Source organism: Psittacula echo (assembly GCF_963264785.1).
Source record: "Psittacula echo genome assembly, chromosome: 6".
Classification (NCBI taxonomy): Eukaryota; Metazoa; Chordata; class Aves; order Psittaciformes; family Psittacidae; genus Psittacula; species Psittacula echo.
The window spans coordinates 15,697,382-15,725,066 of NC_137743.1; the positions used below are offsets into that span (position 1 = coordinate 15,697,382).

Here is a 27,685-nt window from a genome sequence, read left to right on the forward strand (position 1 = left end):
TCACCACCGACCTGCCCCAGCACAGGCGAGGGAACAGCCGCGTCCCTGCAGAGCTGCCGTGCCCTTTCTGGTTTCCTCCTCTTGGTTTCCTTACCCGCAGTGATCCCGAGAGCAGGCATCCCGCCTGCTCCACCTCAGCACCAGCTGCATCCTTTCAGGATGGGGTGCACTGCGCCGGCCACAGCTTCAGTACAAACCAGCCACACAGCCAGGGTTTGCGTTTAAAACTTCCCGACCGTGACGTTGCAGCAAACCCAGCTTTTTCCACACGCATCCCGATCCCCCGAGTGCGGGACAGCTTCAGGAGCCACACACGGGATTTCCCCTCCAAGGCTGGAGGTCTGCCCGGCTCCATCCCCCCTCCCTGCCCACCGACGGTTCTCCAAGCCGCGGGACCCACGCGTGGCTCTGCCCTGATACCGCCCGTGGTCCTTTACCCCCGCCCCGCCGCCAGGGCTCTGGGAGCCGCAGCCGGGGCAGGGAGGGGGATCCCGGCGGTCGCTCCCGGTCGTGCCGCAGACGCACCCGGTGGGCGCGGGGCAGGAGCCCCGGGGGTCGCGTCCCGGCGGGCGGCGGCAGCAGCAGGAGCTCCTTTGCACGGCTCAGCCCGGCACCAACGCCGCGGGACGGCGGCCCCGGGAGGGGTGGGCAGGGCTGGACGGGGCTGCCCCTTCCGCCACGGCCCCCCGGGGTCTGCCCGGGGCGTGCGGCCCCTCGGGACCCGCCTTTGCCAGAGGGACCCCCCTGCACCTGCCCCGCTCCTGCCCCATCCCACCCTGACACCCGGCTTCGGTGCGGGAAGAGCCCATTGCCCTGAGGACCCCCACCCCATGCCCAGGTGATGCTCCTGCTCTGCCCAACAGACCCAGCTCTGGCTCCACACTGCCAGACCCATGCTGGCTCCTCCAGCAGACCACCCTGCCACAGCCCCCATGCCCAGAGCCCCCCCACGCTGCCCACCTTGCTCCCATGCCAGCCTTCAGCTGTGCCCCACACCTCCCTGGGGCAGCCAGTGCCCCCCAGCATGGCCCTTGGTCCCTCTCTGCATGGGGCACCATGTGGTTTTGAACAGGCCCAGCAAGAGGTGTGCAGGAGCCGTACCCTATGTCCTTCATGCTGTGCTGTGATTTAAACCAGGCTCCCTGGCACCCCAGTATCAATGGTTTGCTGGCTGCCACCTCCCCAGTTCCTGCTTCATGTTCCCCGGCACAAGCAGGAGTCGCTGCTCTCCATGACCTTGGGCGAAGGTGGCACAGGAAGGCAGCTCTGCCTCAGGATTCCCTCTTGGCCTGGCCTATGCTGGGTGCCAGGGCATGGTGTGGGACCCTCCAGCTCAGTGCTGGCACCAGGGCAGGACAGGGGAGGACACAGAAGAAAGAGGAAAACCAAAGCAGGAAGTAGCACGTTTTTCACAGCACTGGGGCTGATGTAGGAGGGAGGTTTCAGGGTTTTGTGGGCAACCTTGGTCTTCCCAGCTCAGACCTCAACCCCAAAGCGTTGCTTCAGGGCTCTCCATCAGCAGAGCTGGGTACAAAGGACCCTATGTGGGACGGGGACTGCTGCCCTTGGTGCTGCACTTCAGCATATCCACGTGTCTGCAGCTCCCCATGGCTGTGTGAGGGCAGGATCTGGTCAGGCTTCCGTGGGATCCTTTGCAGATGGAACAATCTGCTTCCACAGGGCATCGCTTCCCTTCAGCCCAGGGAACCCCACTGAGGCTGCCAGAGCTCGGTGCATGTCAGCAGGGAGGACCACCAACACCTCAGCCCTGGTGCCACCACGCCATGGGCTCACCAGGGGCCACCCTGCTCCCACCTGCCCAGCCATGAGCTCCCACCATAAACCCCTGATGCCCAGCCCTGCCAGGGGGAAGGACCGCAAGGCGGCATCCCTTGGTGCAGGTACCATCCCTGCCCTGGCTCCAGAGACATGGAACCATCCTCCTGCCTCCCCATCAGCCTGATTTTAAGAGCCTGGTTTCCCCGATGTTCCTTTTCCCTCCCTGATTACTGCCAGATCTGCCCCTACCCCACCATTACCCACAGCCCCATTTGCACATTTGGCCAGGAGGGGTGCTTTAGATGAAAACACCCACAGTTTTAGCCCACTGCGTCCCCAGTGCCCCCACTGGGGGCTAGACCCAGCTGCCCCCCACCCCCTAGGGACAGCAAAAAGCCACCTCTGGGGTCAGCTGTCTGCCTTCGTTTGGGGGAACTGGGGTCCAGCACCTTGCCCCCAGCACTGGCACAGAGGCACCCAGCTTCTGGATTATTGGGGTAGCCCCCATGGAGGCTGGTGCTGTGCCTCCTTCTCTGGGGGGGGGGGGTGGTGTGTGTCACCTGTCCCTCCTTTCCCCCCCTCCCCAGGACACCTCCATGCTGCTCTGCTGCTGCTTCCATTCCCACAGCAGGTCCCCAGAAGACGTCCCCATCACCTTGGCATCCTGGCAGGCCCGGAGCTGCTTGTTTGCTCTGGCTCAGGGACAGGGCCATTTCCCAGCAGCCCCGTGCTCTGTCCTTGCTGGGATTTCTGCTTTCCACCACAGCATGGCAGGGAGCCGGCTGGAGCCTGGCTGGGAACCAGCAGCCCAAGGAGAGCCAGCATCATCCTGGGAGCACAGAAACCCCCCTGCCAGGGCACAGGGGACACATGGGGTTGCCTTGCTTGTATCAGCCGGGTCCCATGCTCAGGAATAAGTGCTCAGGACAGCCTGAAACCGAAAAGTCATTTTATTGGTACCATACATGACTCATAAATGGCACAAACTATGGAGAGGAGGAGGAAAAAAAACCCAAAACAAAACGAAAAAGAAACAAAAAGGCATTTCAGTGTGCCCGGGGGGGCAGCGAGGGGCCCGCACTCTCCGCAGAGCCTGGCAGCGAGAATCGTACCTTAACTGCAAACCACAGCCCCCTCCCCACCACGCCGGGCTCCCACCCTGGAGCCACCCCCCGTGCAAAGGGGATGTGGGGCTGAGCCCTCCACCTCCAGGCTGCCCCTGGAGGGGCCCGGGAGCTGATGCAGGCGACTCTCCGGGCATCCGGGGCTTGAGAGCAGCCCAGGGCTGAGCCAAGGGGATCCCATCTCATGCCCGACCCCAGGGACAGCAGAAGGAGGGGGGACACAGCTCATCCCCCCCGGCTCAGCCACCCCCTGCAGTCCCAGCCACGAGTGGGCAAGACACAGGGTGCAACCATGGCGCCATGGGGCAGCGGGACAGGAGCTGTGACAACTGGGGGGGTCTGCTGGAGAGAGCGGGGTGCACCCCCCTACCCCCTCACCCCGCAGGGCTGCTCTGCCGGCCCCGGGTCCCTTACACACACAGACACACACGAACCTCTCGCACACGCACCCTCGCACGCACACACGCACCCCCCACCCCGGCCACCCCCACCGCAGCGCTCGCTGCAACCCCACCTCTGGGGGGCCCAATCCCCGGCTACCCCCTCCGAGGCTGCTGAGGTGAGCTGGTGAGCACAGCCGCCCTCCCCCGGCACCTCCCGTCTTCTCCTTGGAAGAAGCCTTGGAAGGGATTAGATTTTTGTTGGGTTTTTTTTTTTTTTTTTCCTTTTTTTTTTTCCTTTTCTTTTTTTAAACCAAAAAAACCCCAAAAATTATTATTATTTTTCTCATCGTTTCCCCTAACATCAATGGAGGCACCTGCTCTAGTGATAACACATTGAAAGAACAGTATCGTACACACTGTCTACAGCGCGGAAATGTACAAGCACGAGGTACACGAACCCGAGGGGGGGGAGCAGGGACAACAGCACACAAGATTTACATTGAGGAGGGGGAGCGGGGGGGCTGCCCCCCCCCCGGCCCCTGGAGGGATTTAGAAAGGAAGTCTGCAAAGTCTCTCCTTGGTTTGAAGCTCTCCGAACTGGATATAAAACGAGACTCCCAAGAGAAGAAGCCTGTACAAAAGTCAGGACAGGGTGGGAGGGCTCACGGCGGGGAGGGGGGAACCGGAGAAAGGGCTGGGGGGGGGGAGGGGGGCTTTTCCCATTTTTTTTTTTTTCCTTTTTTTTTAAACTTACAATTTTAATAATATTATTTTTTTCTTTTTCTTAAAAAAAGACAAAAGAAGGAGGTACCAGGGGCTGCAAAGGGGCCCCCGGGCGGACTCACACAGGGCAGGGGGGACGCAGGGGCAGGGAGCGATGACAGAGGTGTGGGTCCTCTGTGACTCCATCCAGCTCCATCAAGCCCCCCCACCACACACTTCTTGTATACAGAGTCCCCCCCCGGCCCTGCTGCGCTCTTGCCCCTGGGAGCAAGGGGAAGGGGAGGGTGCAGGAAAGCAGGGATTGCGACAGGCCCTTATCCTCAACACCACCCCAACGCAGCAGGATCCAACCCCAGATGGAGAAGGCTCCGTGGCAGAGCTGGCTGCACAGGGAAGGCTTTCCACCACTGGACACCCTTCACCAGCCCCACGTTGGGCTGGGGATGCACAACCCCGCTGCAGGTGGCTGCCCAGCAAACCCCAGCCATAGGACCCAGGGGGAAAGAGGAAGAGGAGGGTATCTGGGCTGTGCCAGACCCCAATACACTGCATCAGCATGCTGCCGGCTTCCCGGTCATGCCAGATGCTGCCAACACCTCCCTCCTAATTCCAGCGGGCAGGGGCTGGGCACATCAGGGGGCAGACATGAGAAGCTCTCCAGGGAAGAAGCAGGGAGGAAGTGGGAGAAGAGGGAATAACGCAGCTACAGCCCCGGAAACCCACCCCTGCACTGGGGTCTGGTGGGGAGGCAGGCGTGGGGGGAGCGGGGAGGCGACAGGGGCAGAGGGCTGGGGGCTGCTCGCCTGGCCGTGCACCCGCCGATCTGCCCCCAGTACCTTGCCGCTTCCCAGTTACTCTCCGTTGCAAATGTACAGGTAGATCGGTTGGGACTGAGTCCACGGGGCGGCGGGGGGGCCGTTACTGCGACGCCTGCGACGTGGGGTTCTCTGACTTGCTCTCCTGGCTGGAGGGAGGTTTGCTGTTCCAGGGGCTGTTGGCCCCCAGCGCCGGCGAGTTGTTGAAGCTGTCCTCGTCGTCGATGCCGTTGGCGGCGTCAAACTGCGTGTTCTCCAGCCGGGTGATGAGCCGCTCATCCTCGTCCCCAAACTCCCCCCCCATCAGCGTGGGCTCGCCTACCACCATCACATCCTGAAAGGGGAGACGGTCCCGAAACATAATCGAGGTGGGGGGAGCCCGGGCCACCAGACACCCCCCCAAACACCATAGTCCCCTTCCCCAGCCCTTCCCAACCTCCTCATCTCCATCGCAGGACCTGAGGCTTGGGCACTGCATGGGGCAGAGCATCTTCACCCCTTGCAGGCTAGCAAAGCAACTCAGGAAAGGCAGCTGGGACACCTTCTCCTCCTCCCCACCACCCAGAGAGAGCTGGGGGGTGCTTGTACAGGCAGTTCCCAGGGGTCTGGCCCTAGACACCCCCAGGGGCTGGGGCAGGGAACCCTCCCCTCCACCCCAGGGGAGGAAGAGAGAATGGAAACGGGATGCTTACAGGTACCTGACTGGACAGGGCAAAGGTGCTGGCTGGGCTCTTCTTCTTGCTGTTGCTGTTGTTGGTGTTTCCCCCACCGGAGCTCATGGTGCTGCCCCCCGACATCTTCCTTTTCCGGCGCTTGCTTGGCTGCTGCCGTGCTGGCTCCGCTGGTGGAGGAGGGAGACACAGTCAGTCCCAATGGGAAGGAGTCAGTGCCCTCCAGCCCCTTGTCTGCAATGACATGCCTCCCAGGGCAGCATCACCACCCTCCTTCCCCGCTGTAGCTTCACCGTCCCCCCAGCACAGGGACAGGAGGGGCAGCAGGCTGCCTGACTCCATGCTCCCAGCCTCACAAGACAAAGCCAGGGATGGGCTCTGGGTCAGGGAAAAGCCTGTGCCAAGGACAGGGCCTGATCAGAAAGCCCTGGAGACCCGCAGGCAGCAGGGCAGGCAGCGTGAGACTCACCAGGCGGAGCGACCATCCGCTGCCACTTCTGGAAGAGGCAAGTCTTGAGGCAGTCCCGGGGACTGAGGCTGTAGGTCTTGTGCCGTGACATGAGCTCCTGCATTGGTTCTAGGATTACACAAAGCTGTACAGAGCAGACAGACAAGGGGGTTAGATCACGATGCTCCAGGCCCCAGCAGACCCACTGCCCCATGGTTCTCTGCAGCCCATCTGCATGATCCCTCCTGCAGAGCCTGCCCCATTGCCCCCCCGCACCCCAGGGCAGCCAGGCATCGGGCACCTCGGAGCAGAAGAGGTGGCCTCCCTAGGTCCATCCCAGACCAGGAGGAGGCCTGCATCCCTCCCTTTTCCTGCACGCTTACTCGGAGGTAGTTGAGTGTGGAGTTTGAGAGCCCACAGCGGGTGATGTTCTTGGATAACTGGTCCAGCATCTGGGGGTCCTGTGCCTAGGAGTGAGAGATACAGATGGCTCAGCTGCATCCCTGCTGGGGATGGCCCTCCCATGCCCCTGCCTATGATGGGGGTCAGGGCTGAGGTCTCTCAGCCTGCGCTGCATGAATAGGACAGCAACCTCATATCACTCATGCCCCAGGGGAGCTCTGGAGTGGTACTCACATGCATGGCAAGAATGCTGCGAGGGATGAGCTCTCGATGCTGGCGGATGCTGAAATGCCACGTCTTTATCCTCATCATGTCGTCGAACATGAACTCTAGGTACAGCCGCCCCTCCACACACACCTGGGCAGGGTGCAGGGTCAGGCACAGGCTGCTCTCACTTCCCCAAGCCCACATCCCCTGGAAACCCACTCTGCACAGTGGGGGCACCCTCCCGGTGGCTTGTCCCTGCCTGCCATGAGACAGGGCACAAGCCAAACCCAGGAGCCCACACAGGACTGTGGCCACCACGAGGGCACACTGGTCCGAGCCATAAGGGGCAGGAGAATCCACGGGCACAGCCAGTACCTGGGTGAACATGGGCTTGCCGTGCTGCGTGACCATGGTGCACTGGTCACAGTCCAGCGAGACGAAGTTGTTGTGGAAGGACTCCTTGGGGTGCTTGAGCACGTAGTACAGCTCTGTGGCCCCCCCTTCAAAGATGCTGCGGAAGTAACGGGGAATCAGAGTCCGGCCAATCGCTGGAGTGGGAGAAGGAGGAAACTATGGTCAGTAAACCTGGATCACGCAGATGTGCCTTGGGGCTGTGTGTGTAAAGCGTCCCCCATGCCTGCTAGCTGAAGGCAGCTGAGCTCTAACACCCTACCCACATCCCCCTGTGCAGCACAACTACTGTGTATCCTGCAGAGCAGCAGTAATGCCCTGGGGAAGAAGGACTCAGTCTGGTACTCACTGTATCTCTTTGGTCCATCCTCCAAGCAGAAAGTGATTGTTAACATGGCGTCATCCTCAAAGAACTCCGTGGTAAAGGCATCCCACCACAGATTGTCACATTCCTGGGGATGGCAGATAGATGCTAGGTTATGGGGAGGAGAGGCAGACAGATCAACAGAGAGTTTCTGGATGCCTAGCACAGCAGCCACATGCTTAGCCCCTGGAAGGCTGCATTCCTGGCTCATGAATATGGGGATGATAAGCCCTGTCCCACAGCCAAGTGAGGGACAAGGCACAGGGGGACCTGCACAGCAGGATGGGACCCCACTGCCAAGGGGATTTCTGCTAGAGCCAAGGCAGCTTGCGAGGGCAGGCAGCGCACAGGACGCCATCCTCAAAACACACATCCAGGAGCATCCTCCCACCCTGGCCACCTCTCATTGCCCAGCTCCTCACCTCTGTCCAGTTCTGCAGCCGCTTGTTGAGCTCAAATATCCTGTAATCTGTCTGGTTCCCGTATGGCGTGTGCCTCCTGCCCAGAGAGCAGAGCAGTCAGGGGGGGAGGCAGCCACAGGGTGGGGAAGGGTCCTGAGTACATGGTGGAGGGACACACAGCCTCTCCAGGGCTGAGCAGAGTCAGAGCATCCCCTCTCAAACCCCAGCCAGCAGAGTGCTGGCCCTCTAAGGCATCCCCACCATGGGCACAAGCTCCTTTGCCAGCGGGGGTCCCTGCCAGCCCTCTGTGCTTACCCGATTCCAGGCTCCAGGTACGTCGGTGGGTACATGGGAGTAGGACTGGGGGGGAAAGAGATGCAGGCAGGTCAGTGCTCGGGGGGGGAACTCCCTCCTTGCCCACCACAGCTCCCCCTTGCCTGCCTATAGCAGCAGGCATTGGGTTCACTGGAGGTGAGACCCCACACATGGTGCAGGCTATAGCCTGGTTGCTGCCATCAGACAGCCCCATGGGGTGACGTGCACCCCTGAAACTGGGCTCTGGTTGGTGTTCTACCGCTCCTTGTATGAGGCCTGCAGCTCTTTAGTGACATGCCCAGCTCCTCTGCAGCTGGGGCTGGTGCCAGGCAGGATGGAGGTTGGAGAAGGGGCTGTTTTGGCAGGAGCTGAGAATGCTCCCTGTCCTGTGTCATGCCAGGGGCTTGGCCTGACAAGGGGCTTGGTCCCACAGAGCTCAGGGACCTGAGGGCTCTCTTCATCCCAAATATCACCATTTCTCCCCCCATTCCCACCTATGCCTGCTCCAATCCCCTCTCCCCTTGTGCTACCTCAACTCGTGTGCTGCACTCTCTCTACGCTACCCGAGAGACACCGTAGGGTGCAGGCTGCAGAGCACCCCGAGCCTTGCAGACCCCTCCCCAGCCCCCGGCTCACCCCACATCTCGATCCAGCATGGTGCCCGGGTGGAAAGGGGGGAAGGCGTTGCCGTTCGGGGGCTCCTTTGGCGAGTACAGCTTGAACGACTTAGAGGAACAGCCTGGAGAGAAAGAGGGGACACGGGTCAACTGGGGGCACCCTGTGAGGAGACACCCTGCTGCGAGGAGGAGGAAGGATGCAGGACCAGCCAAGCCTCCATCAGCACAGCCCCATCCTGCCTCTGCTCCCCCCCGGTGCTAGCCCAGCCCTTTCACCCCACACACAGGTCCAGGTCTTGCCCATGCAGGATTGGACCCACAGGATCAGGACTGAGCTCTCGGGATCAGCAGCCAGAGGGGTCCAGCACCATCCCAGGGATCTTCCACTGGTGCCCAGAGTCTGCCAGTTCTCAGCTGGCCTGGCTTTGGGGATGGCGCCTGAGGGAGACAGCCCCTGATGAGGTAGGGGGGATGAAGACACTGGCTGGGCCCTATCCTTCTATACTCCCCCAGCCCCCCCTCCCATGCTGCTCCTAATCCCACCGACCCGACCCTGGAATCACACGGGATCTTTTTGCTGACCTTTCTATCGTCATGGTGACGGGTGAATAATCGCCCGGAGGGACGGATGGCTGGTCCCCAGGCAGCCACCATCTGCCGCTCACTCAGGAAGGCAGCAGCCGCCCGGCTCCAGGAGGACGTTGAGATCCCACCACACACCAGCCCTGCGCAAACCACCCCAAACCCTCGCTGTGCCCCCCAGCACTGAGGCAAAGAACAAGGAACCCATGGAGGACCATGGGGTGTGATGGGGCACACAACACGTGAAAGCCAGCACCCATCTCTGAAAGAAACCTGGGGACCCCCCTGGCCTGCCAATGGGAGACAAGGATTCCCACGGGATACAGCTGCATGGCCAGCCCTGTCCAGACTCCCGAGGGGCTCCCATGCTCAGCAGCCCCCTCCCGCTGCCGGGGCAGATTTTGGGGAGTGGCGGCTGCCATCAGTCCTCCCTGCAGGAGCCCCGGCACACCCCGCGGCTGGCAGGACCCGGCACGCTGCGGCGGGCGCTGCCGAGGCACGCAGCTCCCCCCCGGCACAGCCGGGCAGACGGGCTGACCTGGATGGGGCGCAGAGGTGGGCGGCGGGCCAGGCAGCTCCGGCTCCACCGGCTCAGCCAGCACAGCCGTGCACGGGCACGTCTGCCCATGCTGTGCTGCAGGCGCAGGGCACGCAGGCAGCCGCGCCAGGCTGCTGGATGGGGACAACGAGGGATCCCCATCGGCTGCCCTTGTGCCCGCAGTCCTGGGCTGGGCAATTCCCAACACCCACAGGCTGCCAGTGCTGCAGAAAGCAAGCCCACTGGTGGAGAGAAGCATCCAGGAGCCACCGCTGCCCAACCACGCATCACCGCACAGCCAAGTTGCAGGGAAGAGCACAAGGACAAGACTGGAGCAACCACCTGGCTGCAATGGATGAAGAGAGGAGCAAAGAGTATCAGGGTTAAGGAAAGCAGTGCCAGCAGCTCTGGGACCCAAGATGTCCAGCTTGGTGCAGCCTGTTAACTAACACGCGAGCCCAAATGACCAGGGCATCACCATCAACACTGCTGATCCACTTGTGACCCCAAGCCTGCAGTCACAGCAATCACAGACAAGAGCTAGTCAAAAATAGAGGGAGTCACCTCCTCAGCATTAAGTCCAACTTGCAACAGAGGAAATACTCATTTCATTCCTTGATTCTTGTCCTCCTGGGGCCCTGGTGCCTTCCCGCTGTGTTTCTCTGCAGCAGCCAAACCCAGCCTCTCTGCGCCAGGACATACCGGTCCCTGGGGGCTCACTGCTCCTGCTTCTCGCTCCTGCCTGCCCGCAGCAGCGAGGAAAAGTGGGGCATGGCACCATTTCTCATTTAGCTGCTAACAACACCAGCCCCTTGCTCTTACCCAATGTTCTCATAGATAAACATTTCTTTAACAGGGAGCTTGGTGCTGGTGTAAGGGAATTTGTGCTTTCTGCTTTACCCCTGTCAACTTGTGCCCTATGGAAATGATAGCTCAACTGGGACCGCACTAGAAGCATAGCACTGCCACCTCCTCTGTGCTGCTGTTGAACAACACGACATCAAAGTGTGCTTGATTCATAGGAAACTTCCCAAAAGTGCATGTCTTCTGTTCAAAATGAATCGATTCCGTAGGCAGAGAGAGCAGTGGCTGGAGAAGGAGCTGCACTGCTCATTTGCTGGTCACCACATCTTCTGAGAGGGAAGAAAAAACTCAGACCCAGCAGGTCTCGTTCTTCAGTGCCTTGTTCTTATTCACCAGTGAGAGATGGAAGGAAAAAGCCCTCATGGTTTCTTGCTGTCCTCGGTCCCTCTTGCTTCCTGGGGTGCAGGAAGGTCTCATGAGGTGGTGAGACACGGGGCACACTTCACTCTCCATCTGTTCTGCTTCTCGCGCTCTTTCCTAGCCCTGTGCTCCTGGAGGTGGGACAGTAGGTGAGCCAGCCCGCTGCTCCAACCCAAGCATCCATTTCCATCCTGGACCTTCTCAAGCAGGTTAATATGGACACAACCTGCTTCTGGGGCTTCACTGAGTAACCTATCTCAGGATCTAGAGGAGTGGAGAGGAGCCTGTTACGTGACCTCAGCAACAGCGGCATCCCGACCAAGCATTATTTTTGACACAGCATAAAATACGTTACAGGATTCAGTGGTTTTCAGTAAGGCTAACAATAGCCTTAGGATTGATACAGGCTGCCTGGATCCTACGCTCACTGTACACACACTATACACACTACATGAAATAACACTGTTAATATATAGCAGCATCACCAACTTTTACCCACACAAGGGTCGCACTGCCTGGTCTGGGATATCCCTCCATCACCTCCTCTCCCCTTCAGGCTCCCCAGCTCCCTCCAAGCCCCATCCCACTGGGTGCAGTGAACCAGACCCACAGATGCGGCCCAGCCAAGCCCAGCCCTTGGCCCCAGCTGATGTCCCCCATGCCCCTGCTGCCTCCTACTTCAAAGCACAGAAGATCCAGGCAGGATCCAGGCAGGCTCAGTGCAAGCAGGGATGCCACTTGGCATCCGGGTGCGCGATGCCGCTGCAGACCCCAAGCTGATGGTAGCGGCTTCCCTCGCCCATCCCCAGGCGCTCACCCAGCTCCACAAAAACACGTGCATGGTCGGCAAGGCAAAAAATGAGGCTGACGCTGCAGCTGGTGAGCTACCAGCCCAGACAGGCCCGGGCAGGCAGCACAGTGCCCGTGGCTGGCCCCATGGCTCCACCTCAGACGGGAGATGGGAGAAGGAACCCCACAGAGGGATGCCCCAGCTAAGCATCCGCTGAGGCCAGGTCCCCGGTTGGGGGTAGGCTGGAGCTGGTCAGCACTGCACAGGGCTGCCAGGAGGACTGGGGCAAGGAAGCAGCTCTATGTAGGCGGGTGCATGGGAAGGGAAGGCAGCGCTCTGCCCATGACTCATGTACAGCCCGGCACTGCCCAGCCCTCTACCTGCCTTCCCCTCTGCTTCCCTGCAGGAAGCGCTCCCGGTGCACTGCCCAGTGGGTTCGCTGGAGCAGGAACAGTTAAAACCCTAACCAAGCCCCCAGAGCTGGTTAGGAGTCAAGAGCACTGCGAGCACCCTGCAGAGCCACCACAGCCAGAAGACACCAGGCACTGCGAGTGGAGCTGCCTGCCCAGGCAGGGGACACACGGAGCCTTTCCTGGTACCTGGCAGGGAGAACAGAGGGGAACGCAGGCAGGACTGCACTCCATTACTCGCTCTGTTTCACCAGCAAGGAGCTGCTGAGGACAAAAGCATAGGAATGAGTGCCTGCATCACACCACTATACCTGTGGCTGCCAGCAGGAATCGGTGCTCCCCATCCCAGAGAGGAGCAATCCCTGGCCAGGCAGCCAGCACACTGTGCTCACAGCAACGAGCAATGAGGCAGGGGCTCCAGAGGCTAAAAAAAACCCAAAACATGATAAAGATAAATGAAGAAGCGGGGTTGAAAGAGGCCGCAGGGTTGTGGCTCAGCTGGGAGCATCCTGCTCCTCCCAGCAGCCCAAAGGACATGAAGAAGAGAGGCCAGCCTTCGCTAGAGGCTGTGGATGCTTCCCGGCATGCACCGTGCCTGCTTCCTGGCTGCCTAACGAGGCTTTAAAGTGTAAATAGCGGCATTGTTTTGCAGGGCTGCCTCGCCCGGGTGTGGAAGCCCTGATAGCTGCAAGATCCATCTTCCCAGCCCAGCCCCGCTGGTAGGGCGGCCTCCGGGTGCAGGGCAGTGTCTCAATTCATGTGGCTTTCTTTGCCCAGTGACGGTGCCTGTCGTCCAGGAAACTGGCAGGGCTGTGGGGCAAACAGAGAAGCATCCAGAGCAATGGGGCAGGCAGAAGCACATGGAGCAGTCTGCGGTCTGCCCCACAAAGCTGCCTTCATCTCTTCTTTCTCCTCTGCTTCAGGAGGGGATGGAGCGAGGCCAGTTGCAAAGCCTGAAGTCGTTGTTAAACTGGAACCCAGGAACCCAGGCAGCACACACCGAGGCATGGCACAAGCCATCATCAGTGACAATCTCAACTTGCTGCAACCCCATTTGCTTTGCAAACACAGAACTGACCCAGCAGAAGCTCCCAGGACACCAGGATTTCCAGGGAATAAGAGACACTGCTCCTGGAAGAGACCACAGGATGATGCCATGGACCCAGTGGCATTCAGAGACCAAACTGAGCCAGCACGCCACTCATTCCTGACCTGCATGGAGGCAAAACCTGCAGGACCACCCACCCTGCTGCATGCAGGGATTACCCTCTCACTCTTCTCAAGCCACGCGTCTGAGCCAGCCACGCAGCTTATCCTGACCACAATCTGTGCACAGTGTCCCCTGTGCGCAGGGCAGCAGGGAGGGATGCGTGTCCCAGCTCCAGGTTGCACCATGGAACTGCACATTATGGTGAATGTCAGTGATGAGCTATCCAAAAAGCACCAGATAAGGAGAGCACGGTCTGGGATATGGATTTCTGGGTCGAGGCTCAGAGCAGTCCCACAGCCTCAGGTGTGCTCGAGCACAGGGTCTCCCGGGAAGGCCTCCTATGGAGCTGGGTACTCAGTGGGGTCCCCTGGGGACCCCCACTGCCCTGTGGTAACCCCAGGGATGGCAGGAGTCTCCCCTTTCCTGTTTCAGCCCTCTGATGATTCAGACACGTGGATGGGGACTTCTCCAGGAGGGAAAACGGGAGAAGAGCACGCCCTGCCAATTGCAAAACAGCCTGAAAATTGAATCACGTCCAAGGCTGCAAGCCCCAGATGCAATACCACAGATAACCCAGTTTCAGCTCCACTACTATCAACTTACCACGAGGCAGTCATTTCCTGCGACTCTCGGAGAAATATCCCACTGTCCCTAATTACCTCTTTCGGCTCACCACCTCAAGACGATCCATACTCAAACAGTGCTGGTTTTAGCCTCAGGAATGCACCTTTTACAATTTGGCCACTTTCCCTCTCACTCAGACCCCTGCACCTTGGGCCCCTGCCACCCTGCAGGGCTCCTGCAGTGATCAGTCTCCATCCCTCCCACAGCACACAGTGGGGCAGCATCAGCAACAAATGACATGGTGTGGGAACCACGGGGATGGAAAACACCCACCCTTTTTAGCATCCCATGAAGAACCCCCTCCTGACAAACTACAATTTTCATCTTCAAAGTTTCTTTAGGCTCTGCAGCAGGAAGGGAAATCACAGCCACGGCCAACCACTGCAATGGCCCTGCAGAGCCTGCAACCAGCATCTCTGCTCCTGCTCCCGGCTCCTCGCCTGCCATGCACGTGGCGGAGCAAAACCACACAGCGCTGTGGGACTGCTGCTTGGGGCAGCCCTCCATGGGGGCAGGATCTGCCCGCGAGGGCCGGAGCTGAGGCAAGGCAGCAGAGGCTGAGGTCTCTCCTTCTGTCGCCAAAGGGGGATCCCCAGGTTGATCCTGGGCCCCAAGCACCACTGCCTCGGAACGCTGGAGGCTGTCAGCCCCCACGTGGCGCATGGAGATTCAGGATCCCGGGATGCAATGCTCCACCTCGTTCCTCGCCACTGCCAACGGCGCCGAGCACTGCACGCTGGGACGCGTAGTCTCTGGAGACAGCGGCGGGGCCGCCAAAAGCCGCCTCGCTCCATGTTGCGTCCCAGGTGGAGCCCTGCAGCCCTGGCAGGCAGCCAGCCAGCCGCTCCGAAGGGGAAAAATGCTGGATAACTCCTGCTGTGAAGATGGGATGCGGTGGGAGCTGGCGCCTCCCAGCTGCCCGCACCAGGGCAGCATGTGCCCAGGGGCAAACCTTGACGCAGGGGTGCAGCGCTTGCCTCAAGGTCTGGACCGCTCATGGATGGGAGAGACAGTGTGAGCACGGTGGGAACCTGCTCACTGCAGCTTGCAAAGTGCGTCCATTGCTTCTTCAAGCTGTCAGGGCAAGCCTTTGCCCCCCCTGCTCAGCCTGAACTTCTTCCTCTATAGGACTTCAGTCAAGAGGTGATATGGGAGCCGCTGAGCGAAGGACAGGGCAGGCTCTGGCAGCACTGGGGACAGAGCAAACGCTTGTGGTTGCTGGACTCACCGTGCCGCTGTGCTGGCAGCACGTGCTGCCGCTGGCACTGGGGCTTTGGATGACCAGTGCGGGATGGAGCCAACAGCCCAGGGAGCGAAGGGATAATCACACCTGTCTGGTGCTCCCAAGGCATGAGCAGCCCAACCTGAGCTCTCAGCCTCAGCAGTGCTGCACAAACCACCTCCACCATGGCAGCACAGCCCCAGGTAAATCCTCTCTGCTGGGCATCCCCTGTTGTAGCACCAGTCCGCCCAAAACAGGAACCAGTAGGTCAGCAATCCTCATCACAGCAACCACTGCAACCCATGAACACACACAGCACAAACAACGGCGGGAGCACCCCATCCCCAAGTCGCTCGGAGCACGGGAGGTTTCTAAAGGAAAGGGACAGAAGAGCTGCGGCGTTCTGCCACCACACAGGACCTGTGTTTGTTAAGCTGACCTCAAGCTCACGCCGGTGCAGAGCTGCAGGTACGTGGCAGGCTGGCACGCTGGGAGAGACCACTCTGGGACAAGCGCTGCTGCCGCCCCGCCAGGCAGGGGACAGCCTGCCCATATCCCGTTCCCACCCCAGCTCCCATAACACAAGGAGCTGTCACTGCTCTTCAAAAAGAAGTGGAAAGAGGCTCCGAGTCCCCAGCCTGGGGCACCTTTGCTCCTAGCAAACTTCTGTGGCTTTTCACTGGCCTCTTCCTATTTTACATGGGATGCGACCTGCTGCGGGCAAGGGGAAAAGTCCCCACCAGACACCAGGTGAAAACCTGCACCACCAAACTCTCCAATGCCAGCATGTCCCCCCTGGGATCACAACTTTTCTTTCTCTTACTCAAGCAGCACAACCTGCATGTGGCTCTGCTCGGCACTTCCCTCCCCAGTCATTAAGGCACGCTAGGATCACAGACCTGGGATTTCTACAAAATCAGGAGAGCAAAGACCACGTTTGGTTCTCCTTCAGTGAAAACCACAATTCTCTCACAACAAGAACACTCCAAAACCTGATGCTTTAAAGAAGGGATAAGGACACCAAAATTTACCCATACTTAAAACAGAAGCCGCAACAGCCGATGCCTGGCGGACACTGGAGGAGTGGACGCTAAGGTGCTAAGACAAGGTGCTATCAATAGCATGGGGAAGAGAGTGGGAAGACCCCAGGAGGAGGTGTTTGCTCCCACCCTGCTGGGCACCCATGAGCTGGCTTAGCCCCTCCTGGTGAAAAGGAAGCAGCAGGGGGGTTGTGATATGCGGGGGTGCACCCCTCTGGGCCCCATGACTCCTGAACCTACTGCTCACACCTCACCCAGGGACTGGCTACCACCTCTTGTTCGGGCTCCTGCTGCAGCACCAGTCTTGGCAGGAGCTGCTCTGCAGGCTCTTGTCGCGGCACCTGGCCTCTGCCAGTCCGGGCTGCAGCGAGGGGACCAGAGCTGCCTGAGCTGAGGAAGCCCAGGTGACAATGCCGTAGTGTCCTTATCGCCCACCCCAGGCAGGTGGGCTGGCTGGGACCCATGGAGGTCAGAGCCGGGCCAGCCACCAGAGATGAGGACAGCTCACCACAGCATGCTGTGCTGGGGGGGTTCAGAGGAACACCCCCCACATAAGACACCCCTCTGCAGCCCTGGCACTCTGATCCCCAAACTGGAGCTGCAGCACTGAGTCTCCCCAGCCCTGAGGATACTGCACCCACCCCCAGCCCAGGCCCTGCTCCAGCTGCCCTGGGCCCAGCCAGTGCTTTGTCTACCAGGGAGGATGGGAGGATGAGCCCCTCTGCCCACAGCCCCCAAGCCTGGGCCCCCCCAGTGGGCAGCTCCTGCGAGAAGTTGTGTGGTCGGCCTGTGTTTGCACCCCCAGGACCTCTGACTCCCTTCGAGGCACCCGTGATCGGCTGGCGGGACCCTTCAAGATGCACGCAAGGATGAAGTTGCAGCGGGCAGTGAGGGGAGGCAGCGGGCAGCCCCTGGAACTGGGCACCGGCACTGACAGCACCCACGGGGGGACCGGGAGGGTGCGGGGAAGCTGTCAGGGGGCTCGGGCAGGGGATGGAGCCAGGGGAAGAACAAAGAGAGCTGCGGGCTGGGATGCAGCAGGGCACGGCGGGGCATGGGGACTGCCGGCAGCACCCCGCGGGCCCGGGGATGCCTCTCTGAAAGGCGAGAGCTGGGGGATGGAGCGAGGAGACAGGCGGGGAGGGGGGAACAAGCAGGGGAGCTGGTGGGGAGGGGATGAGGCGGGGAGGGTCAGGGAAGCACAGGGGAGCTGGGGGAGAGGAGAGACGGGGGAGCTGTCTAGGGATGGGAAGAGGAGCGGGGAGGCAGCGAGGAGCTGTGGACAGGGATGGAGCCGGAGCGGGGGAGAAGGGGCGGGCCCCGGGGCAGGCAGCGGTGCGGGCGGGCAGGGGGCTCCGGGGCTGCACCGGGGCCGTGCGGGGAGCGGCGGCGCGGTGCGGCCGCGCACAACTTCGCAGGCGCGGGGGCGGCGCAGGCGGGACCCCGGCCCTCCCCTCCCTCCCCTCCGCACCGAGCGGGGCCGCCACCGGGGGGGAGGGGGGGTCGGGACCGGGAAACTTCCGCGGGGGGGGGGGGGCGGGGTGACTCACGGCGCGGCGGCGGGCGGGGGTCCGGTGCGGCGCGGGCGGCGGGCGGGCGGGCGCTGGGCCGCCGCGGGGGCGGGGCGGGCGGGGCGCGGGGCGGGGCGGGGGCGCTTCCTTTGTCTGCGCCGCGGCCGGGACCACAATGGCTGCGGCGGCGGAGACCGAGACCGCTCCCCCCGCAGCGCTCCTCGGCCCCGCGGACCTGTGGGGGGGAGCCCCGGAGAGCGGCACCCCTGGGATGTGGGATGCAGGAGCCGGGTCCCGCCGAGGAAGTCGGTCCCAGCCGGGAACGGTTTCCTTTCCCCGGCAAAGTTTGGATAAAAATACACCTTTTCCCTAGTTTGGTTTGGGTTTGCTTTGAAGTTTCCCAGGGTTTTTTTTCCCTGTGAAACTTGCTTCCCTTTTCTCCCAGCGTCTGGCGAGGAAAAATAAAATACAAGCGTTTCATCAGGGAGGGGGTATTCAGTGTAAAACGTGCTGGTCTGCAATTGCCAACAGACCCAAAGGGTCTCCCTCCCTGACAAAACTCCGACCTCTTCCAACCAGGAGTGTTTACAAAAAATGGAAATGTACAATTTTTTTTTTGTAAAAAATATTCCATTATGAAAATTTCCATTGAAAACCGTCCCATTTTCCCCATTCCCCGTTTGCCCCACACCTGCCTCTCACAAGCTTGCACTGCCTGCTCTAGCACATCAGCCTGGCACAGACCCACTCCCAACGCAGCAGCAGGGGCAAGGGACAGCACCCCAGAGTCCAGTCTGGCTCACCTCAGAGCCTCAACAGCCCCCAGCTCCGGGTGGGAGCACCAGGCTCAGCACACAAGGCTGTCACAGCCACACAGACACACATGGGTGCATCTCTCCCTGCACACACTGACGGGCCGCATGCACTTGCACATCTCCCCAAATGCTTCTTGGCACATGCCAGCCGGGTGTGCACCCCTCAGGGCACAGGCACCTTCCCACACCCCTCACTCACAGCACCAGGCCCACACCCCATCCCTCCCCAGAGCAGCAGCTGTGGAATAACACAAACACAACTGGTCGGGTCCCACGAAGCACACTTATCCCCTCAACAGTGCATAAAACCTCAGTCATGATGTTTTGGGGGTGTTCTCTGTCTGTGCACCCCCAAAGCCCTGCACCCGAGGACTGGGGGCAGCCTCCTGATCCCCAACCTGGTGTGCTACTGGCTGGGACCAGCTCTGCAGCAGTATCCCCCTGTTCCTGTCCCCCACACTGAGTGAGGCTCCATTCCCATGCTGGTCCCCATCACATCATCATGCCTGATGTCCACTTGCAGGCTGACTTGCAGTGAGCACTGCTTCACAGGAGCACGTGGATAAACAGAGCAGAGCTCTTTGTAAAATCCTGGTAAACAGAGAGAAAAACTCACTATAAACCCAAAGGCCTCGGTGATACCCTGCTCCATGAAAGGTATGTGTAGCTGGAGGTACCCACACTGCTGGCGCTGCAGGATCAGGACATGGGGAATGCTGTGAATGCCCTGACACGCTGCCCATCACCCTGCCAGCCTGTTATCTGCATGTCAGCAGGTGAGATGCAGCAGGCTGCTACCCGCCATCCATCGTTAGGCCAATAAACCACACTGACTGTAACACCAGTGACAGCTACAGCATGGCGCAGCCCTCCTGGTCAAGACAGGCCATTAAACACAGCCCGCCCATATCCTGTTCCCACTCCAGGGCTCAAGGATGCATGAGGCACAGCCATCCACCAGTGCTCAACACCACACCGTTACTGCAAAATACTCCAGAAAGGGGTGTTTTGCCCCTGTACCAGCACCAATGCCATGGTCAAGGGGACCAGTGAGAAGCCCCCACTGGTCCCCAGCCTGGCACATCCACAACAAACATGCCCCAAGCCATTTATCTCGGGGCTCAGCAGCCCTCTGGGACTGCTCACGTGTCCCTGCTCGGATCTGACGACAGCGCTGGACTGGTCCACGTGGCTGCAGCAGCCCCAGCTGTTTATGGTTATAGCCGAGTTAATAATTAAATAGATGCTGGATGGAGAGCAGAAGGGCTGGGATGCAGCTGGGAAGCGCGTGTGGCAGCAACGATGGTGAGGGGAGCCCCTTCCTCGCGATGTGCTTGCAGGGGGAACAGGGGGTGATTCCAGCTTCCCTGGTTTTTGTGATGGGGCGCTGCATCCCCTAGATCCCAGCCCACACTCTCCCCCTCACGAGGGCCTCACGCCTGCCTGGGTTCCCCAAAGCCCAGCCCTGTTCCAACACCCAGTGCAGGTCTCAGCCAGGGAATTGGCAGCAACTTGGGAGCAAGAGTGAGCAGAGGGATGCACCCTGGACACACAGATGGGAAGAGCCCGGTGGGCACCGTGGCAGTCAGGGAAGCCCAGGTCTCTGTGATCCCCGTGGCTGGGGCTCGCTGTGCCCACAGAGCAGTGTGAGGGATCCCAAGCGAGTAGGGCGGCAGAGGCAGGGCACGCGCACACTGACACCCGGCAGGCGCAGCGCAGGGATTTGGACACATCCTTACATAAGAAATAGTAACAATAAAACCCTGCCGGCTCTGCAAACAGCACAGCCCGCACAGGGGCACAGACTGGCCTGGCACTGCAAACCTCCTGCAACTGTCCGAATAGCAGCAAGAGTGGGGCACCGTCACACGCACACAGATGCAGCCTGCAGTGTTGCACACACCCCAGAGCCCCCATTCAGGAGTACAACAGCCGCACACCCCCATCCCAATCCTACAACCTTTCAAAGAGAAATATACTTTGCTTCCCTGTTTCTCAAGGAGGGGCTTCTCCCCCCTCTTATGCTAGGTACGCCCAGATCAAGGGGGGCCTGGCCCAGGAGGGGCCCCCTCTTTTGGCTGGAGAAGGCATGGCTCCATCTTTCCTAGCTCCATCTTTCCCCAGGAGACAGGCCTGGGGGAGGCTGGAAACTCAATGGTGAGTCATGCCGGGCAGGCAGCAGATCCTGGGGGCTCCTGGGATTAACCCTTCAAAACCAGAACCGCTTCCAGACACCCAAAGGCCCATGGAAAGCCCAGGGGCTGGTGCGTAAAGACGGCTGCCAGGCCAAGGTGCGAAGTTATGGGGTCTTATCTTGAGCATCGCACAGGGCATGGAGATGAGTACACAAGCACTGGACAAGCAGCAACCAAGTGACCATCCCCTCCAAATGGAGGGGGTGGAGAAAGACTACAAAGGGTGCAGGACCCCAAAGCACACAGGGCTCATATGGAGTGTCTACCCTCACATCACGCCTTGCTCTGGCACAGTGGGTTGGCCACAGCAGTCCCTGGCTGGCCACATGTTCTGAGAGGAAGGCACAGTCCAAAACCAAGCTTTGGCAGCTCCTGCTAGCAAGAGGTTTCCGCACAGCACCAGGGAAATGCCCTTCAGCATCACCATGCTGTCCCTGAGACACTGGAACATTTGTCCTGCAAGAGCTTGCCCCGCATGGCCACTGCACGGCCACCCGCAGCAGCAAGCCCTGGCCCCTTTGGCAGCAGCCCAGGGCCAGCCTGCCAGAGCCGCAGGGTTTTAAGGCTCCTCCAGAGGCTCCAGGTGGATTCGCTCATGTTACAGGAATGGTTCATTTTACAGCCCCTTTCCTGGCCTGGGATCCCACGGTGGGGAGGGGGTGACATGGAGCATGGCTGTGCAGCCCCAGCATCCTGCATCTGCTCACTGTCCCCAGAGAAGACCTGCACCCCCTCCAAGGCACAGGCACTGCTGCTTAAAGGGAAGTTAAGGCACAGCTCTTGACATGCAGCCCCGCAGAGCACCCTGGTCCCTGGCCTGCTGCTCCCCCTCTATCCCCTCCCTGAACCACAGCAGGAGTCCAGGCATCCCCACAGAGACCTGCACAGCCGGGAGCTGCCCCCCCCCAAACTCCCAGGGATAAGTACAGAGCCGGTATCCCCCACATGTCACCATGCCCTCCTGTGTTGGAATCCCTCCAGGAGTAGGCAGAGGACATCACTCAGGGCCATGGCCACATGCAGGTGACTCAATGCAGGTAAGTCTCCATCGACAGAGCCCACCCCCTTGCACTCCCCACGCAGTGCTGCCGAGCGCTCCGGAGCAGCTCTCCGAATATAGCAGCATCAAATAGCTCTATCAATAATGCATCGCTTCTGCTTCCTCTCGTGGCCGTGTTTTTGTTGCTAACATGCGTGTCCTTCCTGTTAGTGGCCGCCTCCTCCCCACCAGCTAGGCCAAGCAGGGACACGGCTGCCTAGGGAGCAACAATGGTCCAACTTCCCCCAGGAGTGGACATGCAGCCCCATCCACCCAGCTCAGGGGCAGCCCAGGGTTAGAGGGGGACCGAAGCATACCCCAGCAGCAGGCACAGAGCCTCGGCATGCTGCGGCTGCCCAGAGGATTTGGCAAGGGCCGCTGAGCTGGGAGGAGCACAACGGCATCTCCCTGCCCTCAGTGGGGAAATGCCCCTCCACAAGCATTCCTGGCAGCCTGGTATCCCCCATGCCTAGGCAGCACCCCATTCCCAACCCCAGTCACTGCTGCCCCTTGTCGGGCTCCTCCAGCAGCTCTGTGCTGCCATCCCCGGCAGGGAGAGAGCTCTGGCTGCCTTGCTGCTGCCTGCCCCTGCCCGCGGCTGCCCCAGGCTCACCCCGGGCCGGTCGGTGCAGGTAGGTCGGGGTGCCCGGGCCTGCCCTGTGCCCGGCAGAGCTGTGTGCATGCCGTGCGGTGTGCTGCCATCTCCCTCCACCGCCGCGGAGGCAGCGCAAGAGCTTGCTCCCAGCGCCATGCAGGGGAGGGAGGGTGGGCAGGGGTAGCCCCAATCCTCGAGGGGAGCCCCCTGCACGGCTCTGGCTGGAGGAGGATGCATAGGGGGCAGCAGGGGGTGGCACAAACGGCTGCTGCAGAGCAGGAGGGTGCAGAGCTGCCCCCGCCGCGGGGGGCTGACACCCCACAGGCCTTGCCCAGTGTGTCCCCAGCATGGCTGGTGTCCCAGCCCAGCTCCACAAACCTGGCTGTGCTCCCAGCACCAGCCCCTCGGCAAGCAGAAGTGGGGATGGGGCTGACACTCCCACAGAAAGCAGGGCTTTGTTCCTGTCCCCACGACTCCTCCCTGTGACCCCCACACTGTGGGGCCATCCTGGGGCAAGGCACTGTCACCCTGGTGCAAGGGGACCTCTGGGACCTGCCTGCGGATCCTGCAAAGCCAGGGTCAGAGTGAGACCCTGCAAAGGGGGAGGGAGCTACACCCCACAGGGCCCCCCCAAGAAAGGAGCTAAAGAGGGGTGTGGACAGGGCGTTATCAGCCACTGCACGGGCAGGGTGGGAACAGGGCCGGGCAGGGGTTGATGCCTGCAACAGGAGAGATTATGCCCTGGGTCTAACGTTTGCCCCCATCAGTGACCTGCCTGAGAGGGAAGGGGACAAGAAGCTATGGGGGGGGCTGGTCTGACAGCTCTGTGGGAACCCTCTCCCTCCCAACACCCACCAGCACCCCTGCCCAAGAGGGACATCCCACGTTGCAGCGAACCTCCCAAAACCCTGCCAGCATCACCCCTGCTGTGGCCACCCCATCCCTGCCTAGCAGAACCCCCAGGAGAGAGGCCAGGGGTCCTGGGTAGATGGCTGCCATCACCCCTGCTCCAGGAGGGGCCCAGCAGCCCTCTGGCAGCACTGCCAGTTCCTCAGCACCCTACCCCTGGCACCAGCAGGAAACCACAGCCTCAGCCTGCAGGCAGGCTGATAACGGTCACCAGCCCCATCCTGCCTGCACCCACCACCGCCCGGGGAGGGGGCACCCAGCACAGCTGCCCCAGGGCACAAGGTAAAGAGCTGCACCCACGCCATGCACATGGCAGCCCCACAGGACCCGTGTCATCCTCCATGGAGCTGGGGGCTCTCACAGGCTGTGCCAGCCGTACACAGGATGCATGTCCTGCCCCTGCACAGGGCACATCCTGCCCCAGGATGCACCAGCAGCCGTCGGGCATGGGCACACGTGCTGCCAGCACGCTCCTGGCACGGCACACGGCCCCGCACCTTGTGTGTGCAAGCAACACGGATGTGGCTGGGGAATGCCACAGCACAGAGGGGGAGGAGAAGGTGGCAGGAGTGAGCTGAACATGCAGGGGATGGGCAGGAGGTACCTGCCCTGACGGGGGAAGTGCAGCCTCTGCATTGCTGGCTACAAGCACTCCTTGCCGCGGGGGTCCCATCCGCCTGTCTCGCATGCACCCACTGCTCAAGGGAGCAGCTTTCACAGCAGCTTTGTGTTGAGCAGACAACACCATTTCTGGAGTAAAATCAGAGCCCAGCACCGGCACCCGGCGCTGAGCCCACCACTAACCCATCCACATTACCCTGGGCAAAGTGGAGCCGGCAGCAGGGTGAGCTCGTGCTGACCCCAGGGAGTGCTGCCATGTGCTCACCCCCAAGCCACTGCCCGAAACCCTGAGGATCACTTTGTCAAGCACCAGGTAGCCACAACCCCATCCTGACTTTGCCAGATAGTGCCAGGTACAGGCAAGCAACATGATGCACGTGGCATCTCCTGGGCAGCCTCTGCTGCACAGAGGGGAGCAGGGTGGGTGGCACAGTCCATCCAAGAATCACCAGCAACACGAAGAGAGCCTGGGCAAAAGTACATGGACATGCAGGATGAGGCCTTGGGACCCGCTCACAGCACACCCTTGTGCACCCCAAGGTGCCAGGCAGCCCCAGGGGCTGTTTCAGAGCCAGAGCCCACACACACTGGGGCTGCCTGACCCCCCCGCCACAGTGCTGAGCCCGCCGTCCCTCTCCTAGTGCATCTGTCACAGGAGGCATGTGGCACAGCTCGGCCTCGTGACAGCGGGGGATGCACAGCGCCAGCCCCGCACAAGGGAGGGAAATGGCAAAGGGCTGTCCCCTGGCCGGGCACATCCATCCTGGGACCTGAAACGCGTGGGTCGGGAAGCCCTCCCTCCTGTCCCGAGGGCTGTGCGGGCAGGCTCCCTGTGAGGCAGCCCAGGGAAGGTGCTGACCTCTGGAACATCGCTTCCCTGCCATGAAGCCAAAGCAGGAGCCAGCCCTGCAGGGAGGGAGCAGGGCTCCGCTCCCCTCCTCCCCCCCTCTGCACCGACACCGACCCTACAGGGGGACAAATAACGATCATAATAAAAATGATTACAAAAGACAGCGTGGTGCATGCTGGGAGAGCAGAGCCCCAGGGGCCAGGACCCTGCCGGGGTATGGATGCCAAGGCCTGCCCACTGCAAAGGGCTAAACTGAACAGCCAGCCCTGCTCCTGGCACCCCAGGTACCCCGGTACCACTGCTGCTGTGCCTCCGCCTCTGAGCCTAGCATGCTCTCCTTGCTCACAGCTCCATCTCTGGGGTGGGGGCCAAAGCCCCCCAATCCCCATTGACCCTAACAGCTCCCCACAACCCTCAGGCACAAGAACCACAGCAGGTTCCCGGCTGAGCAGCAGCTCCCTGCTCCAAAGCTCTTGCAGAGCAGGGTGAGGAGCAGTGAAACATCCCTGAGAGGGGTGCAAGAGGGAGCTGCAGCGGGGCAGGATGCACCCCTGGCACGGCAGGGAATGTGTCACCCGCCTGGGAGGGCACAGTCTCTAAGGGGGCACGGCTGAGACTCCCCCCAGCAGCAGCTCCCAGGCAGGAAACTCCTCCAAGTTAATGCAGCCCCAGAGCAGGCTGGGCAGCGGCTCATTAAATGTTTCTGGCTGGCGGGAGGCCAGCGGCAGAGCTTGTTTTTTCTATATTCCGATAAACAGTCCGGGGAGGGGAAGGGGGAGGGGGGCGCAGGCTCTGGATGTGCCACCCAGCCCCGGCGGGCAGCGGGGGGAGCGGCGGGGGCACCCGCGTGTGCACACACATCACACGCACCCGCATGTCCTCCAGCGCCGGGGGACATGGATGCGACACCACCACACGAAGCCATCCGCAGGGATGCGCCCAGCTGCGGGGTCACCCCTCGGCCCCCTCCCTGTCACTGCGTGGAGGGAGGACCCCCCTCTTTGCGCCCACCAACATGGCGATGACATTCCCGGTGGCACGGGGCCAGCTCCCGAGGGATGCGATGGGCCCTGCCGTAAGATGCAGCCGCTCTGGCTTCACCTCTGCCCAGGGGGGACACCAAGGCTGGGGGTGCCGGGAGCGGGGTCCCAGCCCCGGGGTGCGGGGTGCCCGCCGTGCGGGTGCTGTGGCTGCTCGGCCTGGCTCGCAGGGAGGTTCACGTGACTTTCTGCTTGAGGAAGCAGCGCTCTGGCAGCTTCCAGTGGGAGATGGAGAAGGAGGATGGGGGAAGGGGCCGCCTGCCTTCATGGAAACACGGCGGAGAGGCGCAGGCAGCGCAGGGGAGGGGGGGCTGCCGCGCAGGGGCACCCCCTTGCCCGCACCGGGGATGTAGCTGCAAACCCCTCGGTGGAGGCAGCGCTAGGGGGTGCACAGGGACCATGCGCTGTCACTGCACCCCGCTGCCCCCCAGCATGGGGGTCCCAGCCTGGCAGGAGGCTCTCAGGATCGCCAGGCACCGGAACACTGTCACAGGAGCTGGGATGAGAAGCGTCCCTGCTGTTCCCCTCTAGGGACCCCAAGTGCTGGCTGCCCAGGGAGAGCAGAACCCCTTCCCTGAGGCCTTCCACTGGGAACTGGTGCTGGAGAAGGCTCCAGCAGCCCTGCGGGACCCCTGCCCTGACTTGCCCCCAGCACAGCAACATCCTGCACACAGTAGCAGGCGATGCAGCCAGCACAGCGGCCCCAAACCTGCCCCAGGCCTCAGGGTGAGCATCCCTATGGCAGTACTCTTGACCGGTGCCGAGATCTCACAAACTCAACACACCCCCAGGGTACCCCAGCAGCCCTGCCAGCCCATGCGGGCCAGCGTAGAGGAAACACCCCACCATAGCCATGAGGGGGGCACCCACACCTACCAGCAGCATGCCCTAGCCCCTCCAAGGACCCTGCGCCCCATACCCACGTGGGGAGAGGGACACCCCACAGAACTACTGCCCTGGCCATGGGGGTCTAAGGTTACACGGTTACCTCCTGCACTGCCAACTGCATACCTGCCCAGTGTCCCCGCAGCACCCTGCCTGCAGGGTCCTGGCCCTGAGGTTACTACTGGCACCCATGGTGTCGGGCACCAGCACACACGCTGTTGAGTCCCAGCCCAGTGAGCAGAGCTCAGCATCCACACTAAGGGGACTCCAGGACCCAAGTGGTAGAGTACCAGCCCTGCAGCCAGACCCCAGCACCCTGCAGATTTCAGCCCTTACAGCTGGACCAGAGCAGCCATACCATGGGCGCCACATCCCTGTGGCTGCGCCCAGTGGCTACACCACAGTGCCGAGACCCCAGCCCCCGCACCTCGCTGACCCCTGATCTACAGCTGGACCCCAGCCCCGAACCACAGCACCCGCGCTGAGTTGTTTCCTGCCCCACAGCCAGCTCCCAGCAGCTACGCCTCGGGGACCCAGCCCCACAGCCAGACACCAGCATCAATGCAGCGGAGACCCCAGCCCCACAGCCAGACTCCAGTCCCCGTTCTTCGGGGACCCAGCCCCATAACCAAATCCCAACACTAACGCCACGGTGCCCCAAGCCCCACAGCCAGACCCCAACACCACCGGGGCTCCCGCCCCATAAGGGGCCCCCAGCCCCCCGGCAGCCCCCCGCCGCGCGGCACTCACCAGGGCATGCACAGCCCACTGACATCTTCACATGCCTGGCCCGGCCGGGGGTCGCTGCGCGCTGCCCGGGCCGCGGGGGTCTCGCATGAGCGGCGCGCCGCGGGTTCCGGCGGGCAGCCCCGCGCGGCCGCGGGCACGGCCAGGGGCGGGCGCGCCGCGGACCGGCGGCAGCGGG

The 27,685-nt window shown here is 61.6% G+C and overlaps 1 protein-coding gene across 3 annotated transcripts; it reads right to left on the bottom strand.

The window, feature by feature from the left end:
* Positions 1–2,714: 2,714 nt before the first annotated feature.
* On the bottom strand, positions 2,715–27,685 carry LDB1 (LIM domain binding 1). Of its 3 annotated transcripts, none has more exons than XM_080620251.1 (11): positions 27,511–27,685; positions 8,680–8,782; positions 8,044–8,088; positions 7,750–7,825; positions 7,313–7,415; positions 6,928–7,100; positions 6,580–6,702; positions 6,327–6,410; positions 5,965–6,088; positions 5,523–5,665; positions 2,715–5,158 (listed from the first exon to the last, which is right to left on the bottom strand). In XM_080620251.1, the coding sequence occupies exons 1-11, from the start codon at positions 27,533–27,535 to the stop codon at positions 4,928–4,930; spliced, it is 1,230 nt and encodes a 409-aa protein (XP_080476377.1). In that variant the 5' UTR covers positions 27,536–27,685; the 3' UTR covers positions 2,715–4,927. The 3 variants fall into 3 exon arrangements, with proteins under 3 accessions (XP_080476377.1, XP_080476376.1, XP_080476378.1); XM_080620250.1 differs by having other exon boundaries at positions 5,517–5,665; XM_080620252.1 differs by lacking the exon at positions 27,511–27,685 and adding an exon at positions 9,243–12,187 and having other exon boundaries at positions 5,517–5,665.

Bases quoted from the DNA above. Each gene is read 5' to 3' on its own strand.
- LDB1 (XM_080620250.1), bottom strand. From the start codon at position 27,535: ATGTCAGTGGGCTGTGCATGCCCTG. The intron at 7,101-7,312 runs GTGAGTACCAGA...CTCCCACTCCAG, and splicing joins GGATGGACCAAAGAGATACA to CGATTGGCCGGACTCTGATT. The intron at 5,666-5,964 runs GTGAGTCTCACG...CTCCTCCACCAG, and splicing joins GCGGATGGTCGCTCCGCCTG to CGGAGCCAGCACGGCAGCAG.